This window comes from Poecilia reticulata, chromosome 16, assembly GCF_904066995.2.
Source record: "Poecilia reticulata chromosome 16, P_reticulata-male-v2, whole genome shotgun sequence".
NCBI lineage: Eukaryota > Metazoa > Chordata > Actinopteri > Cyprinodontiformes > Poeciliidae > Poecilia > Poecilia reticulata.
The window spans coordinates 471,291-480,999 of record NC_088845.1 but is presented as its reverse complement, the minus strand read 5'-3'; the positions used below and the strand labels follow the sequence as shown (position 1 = coordinate 480,999).

Here is a 9,709-nt window from a genome sequence, read left to right as displayed (position 1 = left end):
TATTTGGGTTAGGCTGACCCAAACCCTGGAGCTAACTGCCCTCTGACCTGGTGTCCTGGCTCCTATATGTATATATAATATGCAGAAGGTAGAAAAAATACAAATAACATAGAAAAGGGATCTATAAAAAACAATACAACAATAAAAATAACCCCTTTTGAAATTCAGTCTCTAGAAGCTCTGAGCCTCGACAGAAACGGCTCCTGACCAGGAATGTCGTCTTTCCACATCAAATGCCAGAGATTTATACGTTTACTGGGTAACAGTTTATTTGAAGGGCTGAGCATAAGAATGTTATAACACTGTTATAAACATGAATTAAAATAAAAACTTTGCATGATTTTGTAAATTATGATAATTTAATGCAAAGTCATTAAAACGGTTTAAAGCCGTTTTCGCCCTGCAAGGAACGGATCGGGTTCACAGTAGGACCGACCTGTTTGCATTAGAACTTCCGACCCGGTTCTAGGAACCGGACCGGACATTGGCCCCGTGATGACGTCACGGGTTTCCTCCTGACTGCACAATCAGCTGATCGGTCAACAGGACAGAGGAAGTTTCTGCTGCTGCGTCGAAACCATGTTTAGTTTCAGACATGATGACGTCAGGATTATGTGCAAACACAACAGGGCTGCAGTTCGGGTGGAACCGGACCGGTCCGGTTTCTTGCAGCGCGAAAACGGCTGATGTGCAGCTGGTCTCAGGATCCAGATGTATTTTTAAACAAACATTTAAAATAAAAGCAGAACATATAAATACTTTGTTTTAATCTAAAACCATTTCTGTTTTTATCCGTCTGCTCTCCACTCTGCAGTCCAACAGGGGGCGCTGTGCTTCCTGTCTCTGGTGACCTTTGCCTCCTGGTCCAGATGTTTCCTCTGGACTGAAAACATCTGGACCAGCATTGTTTTAAATTGGAGACATTTATAATAGCTGGTTGTACAAACACACAAAGTGACGTCATGAATGTTTGCGCCGTACAGGAAGTGATCATGTGGTTTATGACGTGGCGGCAGCAGGTTGATGAATCATCACTTTGATGAAAATCCGCTTTGTGAAACTCTGACCGTCATTGGAACAAAGATCCTGTGTGGCAGACAGATGCTCTCCTCCATCAGTCCAAGCCAGAGGTTCTGGTTCTCCCCGTCGCCATGGTTACAGCTTGACGAAGAGCACCCCGGTGACGGCGGCGAAGCCCAGCAGCATCATGGCCACCTTGGGGACGCGGCCGCGGCCGGCGGCCAGCTCGGGCGGCAGGATCTCCATGAAGGTGATGTAGAGGAAGCTGCCGGCCGCCAGCCCCTGCAGCGTGCAGCGGGCCAGCCTGTGCTGCGGCGACATCCGGCTCTCCGTGAGCGCCACGCCCAGCGCGATGCCCAGCGGCGACATGACCGCGAAAGCCAGCAGGCCGCCGGACACCACGGCGCGCCGCAGCCGGCCCTGGGACAGCGCGGCGCTCAGCGAGAACGCGATGACGCTCTTATGGATGAGCAGCGCCAGGCAGACCTGCAGCACCTCCTGGCCGCGCGGCAGCAGCCCCACCGCCAGCCCCTCCAGCACCGAGTGCAGCGACAGCGAGAACACCAGCACGAAGGCCCGCAGCGCCGGCTGGGCGCCCGGGGCGCCGTGCAGGGGACCCGCCGGCTCCGCGGAGCCTCTGCGGCGCTGGGCCGGGCCGCCCGCCGCCGGGGCGTCGGAGTCCGTCACCAGGGCCCGGCGCTCCTCCAGCTGGGGCGGAGCCTGGTCCTTAAAGGCCAGGACGATCTGCTCCAGAACCAGAACCAGGAAGAACCCCATGGCCACGATGAACTCCGGCAGAGGGAACTGGAGCTGGAACAGCAAACACACCACTCAGAACCAGAACCAGAACCCAGCAGCTCTCTGCAACTGGACCAGGAGCAACCAGAGTAACTAACAGAACCAGTACTCCAAGCTGAGGTTTTCAATCCGACACATTTAACAAACTGGTGTGATGACAGGGTTTCGTTTGGTAGCGTTAAGAAAATACCTTTAAAATAAGCTAGTTTTAAAACTTAACATGACTTGATTGAAATAACCTCATTATAGATTTAAAATGTTGAACTTATTCTGGCCTGTTGACCTTCATTTTACCTGTAGTTAAAGCAGATTGTTTGCCAGGATCTCTGATTCCAGCTTTTCACCCTGATCTGTGAAAGCCATGAAGCAGCAGGAGATCAGGAGACTCTGCTTCACCTTATTTAGACAATGGGGACAACTGGTGTTTGATCTTGTGAACAAAGTGCAGGGAGTTTCTAACTTTAAAGAGGGTCAGAGACAGCTGCTGGTTGGAGGAGCAAACATACGCCTTATTTGAATTAAAGACAAGAATACGCCTTCACTATAACGACTTTCTACACAGAAGTAACCAATCAGATTTGCTCTTGCAATTCTCCAAAGACGTCTTTTCTTTCTTTCTATCCTCTTTGTCTCAGGTAATGAATGTACGTCTCTGTTCTGCAGTTTCTGTTGTCATTTCATACGTTGTCTTCTATTGGATTAAACTCTGTGATTCTGAGGTCAACACTCACGGTTGTTTTTCTCTGGCTACACGCGGCTACAGGGAGAACCTGACCGCGGCCTGCCGACAGGAAGATGGAGCCAGATATGTCCAAAATTAACTAATTCAGAAAATCTTCAACAATAGATAATTTAACATAATTAAAAGCAGTTTAAAGTATATTTAATGGAGGTGTTGCTAAAACGGTCCTGATACATGAAGGACAGTAAATTAGTTTAATTCCAGGCTAACGATCATGAAGCTCATGGAAATGATTCCCATAAAACCTTGATTTATTATTCCATCAACCAATTATATGGAAACAATGTTTAGAAAATGAAATAACCGTTTAGCATGCTAGCTTCCCCACTGCTAACATGCTAGTTTCCACGCTGTTAGCATGCTAGCTTCCCCACTGCTAACATGCTAGTTCCCCCGCTGTTAGCATGCTAGCTTCCCCACTGCTAACATGCTAGTTTCCCCGCTGTTAACATGCTAGCTTCCCCACTGCTAACATGCTAGTTCCCCCACTGCTAATATGCTAGTTTCCCCACTGCTAACATGCTAGTTTCCCCGCTGTTAGCATGCTAGCTTCCCCACTGCTAACATGCTAGTTTCCCCGCTGTTAGCATGCTAGCTTCCCCACTGCTAACATGCTAGTTTCCCCGCTGTTAACATGCTAGCTTCCCCACTGCTAATATGCTAGTTTCCCCACTGCTAACATGCCAGTTTCCCCACTGTTAGCATGCTAGCTTCCCCACTGCTAATATGCTAGTTTCCCCACTGCTAACATGTTAGTTTCCCCACTGCCAACATGCTAGTTTCCCCGCTGTTAGCATGATAGTTTCCTTGCTGCTAGCATGCTAGTTTCCTTGCTGCTAGCATGCTAGTTTCCCCGCTGTTAGCATGCTACTTTCCCCAATGCTAACATGCTAGTTTCCCCACTGTTAGCATGCTAGTTTCCTTGCTGCTAGCATGCTAGTTTCCCCGCTACTGGTATGCTAGCTTCCCCGATGCTAGCATGCTAGCTTAGCTGCTAACTTGTTAGTGGTGATTGTAGGGGTCCAATAGCTGCTACAGTCAGAAATGGAGACGTTCATGTTGATAATGTTAAAAGTTCTCAACACGTTGCGTTTAAAATAAAAACCTAAATAAAGAAGCTAAACGTTCCTATTGGATGCTCTGTGGTGCAGCCAGAGTGACGTAGCACTAAATCTAGTTTATTATCAAAAAATGTGCACTGAAAAACATTGAAGACTCCTGGATTAAATGGTTCTGCCAGAACGGACCGGTTCCTGGGCTCAGAACCATCAGCTGTGAGATGTTTCATCTGCTGAGGTCAAAGGTCGTAAAACATCCATGTTCCAGCCGAGTCACATGACGGCTCACCTGGCCCTCAGGTGAGCCGTCATGTGACTCGGCTGGAACATCTGATCAGCTTCCAACCAGAACCAGAACCTGGTGGAGGAAACGGTCTTACAGATATAAATCTTCATCCTCCCCAATACTAAAGATGGACGATTTATTTATTTTTTACATTTTCTTAAAAAGTCAGATTTTTTTTTAGAAAAGGATCTAAAAATTAGTGACAGTTTAGAAATTTTGGGCTTAAAGTTGAGATTTTTTCCTCCAAAATGACGACGAATGAAGAAGTTTGATTAAAAACAAAATTGAATCTATGAAAAGATGGGAACGTGTTTGTCTGCATCGGCCGCCATGTTTGCTCCATTTGGAGCTGAAGTCATTCAGGGGACTGAAAACGCCCCCAGACCGCATGTTGGGCCCCCTGCTGCTCCAACAGGGTTTCCTGTGATCTGGCTTTAGCTCCATCCATCTTCCCTGCCCCACAGCACGATGCTGCCACCACCATGTTTACATATTCAGGCCTCACTTTTCAGATTTGTATTTGTGGACCTTGACTCTTGTCCACCAAACAGGATCAGTACGGCGCCCCCCGGTGGACAAGGCGGATGTTCTTCCTTTGCGTTTCCTCGCAGTAAATCAGGAAATCCATCCGGGTCCATTTCATCTCCAGTGAAAACAAAACACACCTTCAGAACCTTCTGGACCTTCAGAACCTTCTGGACCTTCAGAACCTTCAGAACCTTCTGGACCTTCAGAACCTTCTGGACCTTCAGAACCTTCTGGACCTTCAGAACCTTCTGGACCTTCAGAACCTTCAGAACCTTCTGGACCTTCAGAACCTTCAGAACCTTCTGGACCTTCAGAACCTTCAGAACCTTCTGGACCTTCAGAACCTTCTGGACCTTCAGAACCTTCTGGACCTTCAGAACCTTCTGGACCTTCAGAACCTTCAGAACCTTCTGGACCTTCAGAACCTTCTGGACCTTCAGAACCTTCTGGACCTTCAGAACCTTCTGGACTGGGTTGTTTGGGTTTGAAAACAGATTTTCATCCCAACACACGGCAGCAGAAGCTTCATCAGCTGCTAGCGTTAGCATCGTTAGCTTTCATCATACCAGTGGTAATGATTTCATGTTTAAGTGCCAAATTATCTGAATCATCTGATTAACACTAAAGTTGAGGACGTTGTTTCTAAGCACTTCATTTGTATTAATGTAGTTTTAAACATGTTCATCATGTTATCTTGGTGTTCTTGGGGGCCCCCTGGTGGTGTGGGGGCCTGAAGCAGCCGCCTAACTTGCATGTGCCTTGGGCCGACTCTGATAAACTGTCAGAACTTTTTAACTTGTCGTTTTTATGAAACAATGTTTGACTTCTGATCTCATTATCCAGATTTGAGCAAACTACAAAAACCTGACAGCAGAAAGACGTTCGGAGTTAAAACATCCTCCATGTCCCCCAGGGGGCGCCGCAGACCTGGCCTGGTAAACACGGGCTGTTTCTGTTGGTCGTACTTTGATCCCAGCGTCCCTGAACGCCTCGCCGATGCTCTGCAGGAAGTCGGGCAGCAGGTCCAGCAGGCAGGTGGCCATGAAGACGCCTCCAGAGAAACAGCTGATCAGGGCCAGCAGGCGGCGCCGCCGCTCTGAAACACACACACACACACACACACACACACACACCCTCAGCATCGCTCTGCCGGCTGGTCCGGAGTCCGGACGGAGCAGAACCTGGCCAGTACCTGGGTCCGCGCCGCAGCGGCCGCCTGGCCTGACGACACAGAGCGGGACGAACCCGGACAGCAGCGTGACGGACAGCAGAACCACCAGCGCCACCAGTTTGATCTCCAGAGCCGGGAGGTCGGCCGGGTCGACCCGCAGCGCCGCCGGGTCCCCGTCAGGACGCATCAGGACCGTCATGGCCGCCTCAGAGCCCGCAGCAGCCTGGCCTGGACCGGAACCAGAACCAGTCAGAACAAACGCAGCCGTTAGCATCCAGGGCTAACGGCTGGATGCTAACGGCTGGATGCTAACGGCAGCTTTGAAACAAACCAGCGTTTCAAAGCTGCCGGTTGAAACTTTTCTGAAAATAATTTCCTGAAATGTCAACATGAGAGGAAAATCTGACAAGATCCCAGAGCTAACTACAAACTCTAGCTAGCATAGCATGTCAGGAATGCTAATGCTAGTTATGGTGGCCACTGATGGCAGAAGATAAACGGCTTTCCTGCAGCGGCCACTTGTTTCTCTGCCATTAGCACTTTAGCAGTGAGGACATGAGCCTGGTTGGCAGCGCTAAGCCCCGCCTCCTGGCTCTGATTGGTTGTTTTTGGTCGTTAGCTGTTAGCACAGTGCTTCCTCAGGACCCCTGCTCTGCATGTTGCTCTATTCCAGAGCAGCTGATTCAAATGACTGCATGACCATGAAGAAGGCAGCAGGGAAACACCTGGAGGCCTGGGGACCGGAAGAGGAACTCTGGTTGCCTAGCAGCAGATTATCCGCCTCAACATGGAGGCCGTTTAGAAAATCAGGTTCCATTAAATCTATTTAATCTACATCCTGTTTCTCATCCCGGGATTCCAGACCGAAACTCCGGATCCAGAACCGGATCCAGAACCGGAACCGGAACCGGAACGCTCCAAAGTTTTCCTGGTGGTTCTGGATGGGTTCTAGAAATGGAAAGCAGCTGATTGGATCAGAACCTTCAAATTTTATGACCAGAACTGGACCCGGGATTTTAGCTCCTTTGTATATCTGGAGTTTCCGTCTGGACTCACGCGGTTCTGTCTAAAAACGTTATGACCCAAACAGAATCACAAGTTTGTATCTGTACTCACATAACCTGAAGTTGGATCAGAACCATCAGAACTTTCCTGCTGAGCCTTCGGTCCGTTTCCAGTCGGAACCAGGCGGATTCAGACCCGAACCACAACTTTTTCCACTTTGGTCCAAAGAAAAATCACGCGAGAAAACCCGCGACCCACCGCTACTCGTTAGGTTCCCGAACCTCGGTCTTCCCGGGCCGGTTCGGTTCAGTCACGTGACCCAGCTGCTTTCAGGAGGAATGTTCGGGTAGGGTTAGGGTCCGGGAAGTTCTGACTCAGTTCCCATCAGCGGATCCCGCCTCAACCAGGAGCTGACGTCAAATGCCCTGCAACGGCAAAGCAGCGCACTTCCGTTTTTCAAATTAAAAGGAAAAATTATCCGCTACAACTTTTGTATTTCATTACATTTTACTATGCCTTATTTTTATTTGTTGAAAATTTCAGAAAATTATTTCAGCATCAAGTAGAAAATCAGTAAAAGGAAGCAGATTAAAGTCCCTCTGGGGTTTTCCTCGTGCTTTTATTTTGAAGATACCACCGGTTTTCCGGTGTAACCGTGTGTAACTTCCCTCAGCAGCAGGCGGAGGAGGAACCATCCAGTCGGAATCCTGGAACAGTGGGAGTCACTCCTTATCGGTCACTAACCAGAAAGGTCAACGACCCGCAGAACCAGGACCAGAACCAGAACCAGGACCAGGACCAGAACCAGGACCAGAACCTGGAACCACCAGGTCAGGAAACATGGAGGCGCCAACAGAGACGGTCACAGCAGGAAGATTGTTTTTATGTTTGTGAAGAACAAAAACACATGTTAACATGTGAGCAATAAAAAACCATGAGAACAAAAAACAGTAATAACATTATGGACTCGTAAAAAATATTTATTTAATAATCAACTATTTCAGAGGAGAAAACTTCTGTCATTTATGTCCAACTGGATGCAAATATTGCTTAAAGTCTGGTTTCCTCTTCCAAAGTGTTTGTTGAAATTTTGTTTCAATAATCAATAAAACCTTTAGATTCATTTTGTTGAAACCCAAACATGAAATATTCCAAAAAGTTTTTCAGTCAACAGTTACAGAAATGTTGCCTTAAGAGAGGAAACGTCCAGAACAACTAGGACTCGGGTCAAAGGTCACAGCAGCTACAGCTTAAATGTTGAGCTTCAAAAGCTGAAAACTTATTTTCACTCATTGGCCTTCAGCCCAACTGAGGCCTGATTTCACTCAGTTTTTCATTTGTGCACAAAGCAGCACAAACGTAGCCATTTTGTCTGGTTTGAAGAAGGTGGGGGGGGGCAACTTCACTCAGGTGTTCACCGCTACCTGTAACATTCATGCATCACTAATTCTCTGGTTTTAATGTAAAATGCTGTGTACCTACTGCCATCTAGTGGTGAGAACATTACATGATTGCGCCGCTAGTCGCTGCTACAGCAGACACTCGAAGATGGCATTATTTGCAGATAATTCATTTTCAAAAAATCCTTTAAGACCAATTACCGTATTTTTCGGACTATAGAGCGCACCATACTAGCACCTTCAATTAAAAAAATAAAAAAAAACTGGAAGCTGCTCTCGGTTTTCCATTAGGACCCAGCAGAGGGCAGCAGAGGGCGGAGTCCTAATAAATCTGCTGCATATATTAATTACGCAGCGCTCCGTCTCCAGAACCGAACCCTGGTTTCGTTCACACCGAGCTGAAGTGCAGCGGCTCCGTTTCCTCCTGTAGAGCCAGATAAACAGCCCTCAACTTAGAAGCTGCATCATGAGTTTGAAAACATTTCTCCGTTTGCCTGCTGCTAGCATGTGGTTGTTCTAAATGAAAATTAGCCGTTCTTCTTTTGATTTACAATTTTGACTTCTAATGATTCACTTCCTGCTAGAGAGCCCCCTGGTGGTTGAAGAAAAATACACAGCAAAGCCACAGCGGGCTGCAATCCGCATGGTTCAAAGCTTAGGAACAAAGTTTAATAGATGGGGAGGAGTGTAAAGATCCCCAAGCAATTAAGAATGAAGTACATTTATTCTACTCCAAATTATAACTACCCATTTTTCAGAAAAGTTCTGTAAATCCTTATTCAGTTCTGTCTCACATTTGATCTGCAAATTAACAAAACTTACAAAGATCTTTGTGATGCGGAGCTGAAAATGGATGAACTTGATTTAAATAAATCTCCCGGTTCTGACGGCCTTACTGAGCAGTTCAGTTTGAACTGGGTCAGAACTGATGACGACAATGAAACAGGGATAATACTGATCCCAGAAACGGGCAAAGACAAAAGACAATTAGATAATTTAAGGCTGATTAGTTATTGAATACAGACTACAAGATTTTTTCAGGTTCTGTTGCACTAAGACTGAAAAATGGTTTATCGGAGGTAATCAATGAAACTCAATCTGGTTTTTTAAGTGGAAGACTTATTCATAATAACATTAGATTGGTTCTGGATTTATTAGATTATACCAACTATATTGATGATAAGGGTTTTAAACTCTTTGACTTTTGCAAGGCCTTGGACTCAGTGGAGCATTCCTCTATTCTTAATACTTTGCAGCATTTTGGTGAAAAATTCAACACCATCATCAAGATGCTCCACTGTGACATGAATAGTTGTTTCTTTGGGTCCTGGAACCTGCAGGAGATTTAAAGAGGAATCCGATGGATGTGGCAGCTCGCCCCTATTGTTTATTCTGGTCGCTGAGGTGTTGCTATTTTAACTAAGAATAGTAACTTGACTGGTTTTGACATATTAGGTTAATAATTAGTCACTTGGCTGATGATACGACTTTGTTCCTAAAAGATGAATCTCAAATTCCCTTAGCATTGAATATTATCAACGACTTCTCCAAGGCTTCTGGTCTGAAACTGAATCTAGATAAAAGTGTATTATTTGATCTGAAGGATCGATCTACTCTGTCAATATGTAACCTTAAGGTGTGTAAAGAGGTGAAATATTTAGGTATTGTTGTGACTAGAGATAAATCTCGCTCTGAAAAGCT

The 9,709-nt window shown here is 46.5% G+C and overlaps 2 protein-coding genes across 3 annotated transcripts; both read right to left on the bottom strand.

Moving 5' to 3' along the window:
• Positions 1 to 750: 750 nt before the first annotated feature.
• Positions 751 to 7,139, bottom strand: LOC103477485 (zinc transporter ZIP1). Its single transcript, XM_008430623.3, has 4 exons — positions 6,720 to 7,139; positions 5,625 to 5,831; positions 5,398 to 5,528; positions 751 to 1,830 (listed from the first exon to the last, which is right to left on the bottom strand). The coding sequence occupies exons 2-4, from the start codon at positions 5,800 to 5,802 to the stop codon at positions 1,156 to 1,158; spliced, it is 984 nt and encodes a 327-aa protein (XP_008428845.1). The 5' UTR covers positions 5,803 to 5,831; positions 6,720 to 7,139; the 3' UTR covers positions 751 to 1,155.
• LOC145555330 (uncharacterized) lies at positions 2,295 to 5,351 on the bottom strand. 2 transcript variants are annotated; one of them, XM_081617037.1, is made up of 2 exons: positions 4,615 to 5,351; positions 2,295 to 4,578 (listed from the first exon to the last, which is right to left on the bottom strand). In XM_081617037.1, exons 1-2 carry the CDS (start codon positions 4,978 to 4,980, stop codon positions 4,399 to 4,401), a joined length of 546 nt encoding a protein of 181 aa, XP_081473163.1. In that variant the 5' UTR covers positions 4,981 to 5,351; the 3' UTR covers positions 2,295 to 4,398. The 2 variants fall into 2 exon arrangements, with proteins under 2 accessions (XP_081473163.1, XP_081473164.1); XM_081617038.1 differs by having other exon boundaries at positions 4,651 to 5,351.
• Positions 7,140 to 9,709: the final 2,570 nt, after the last annotated feature.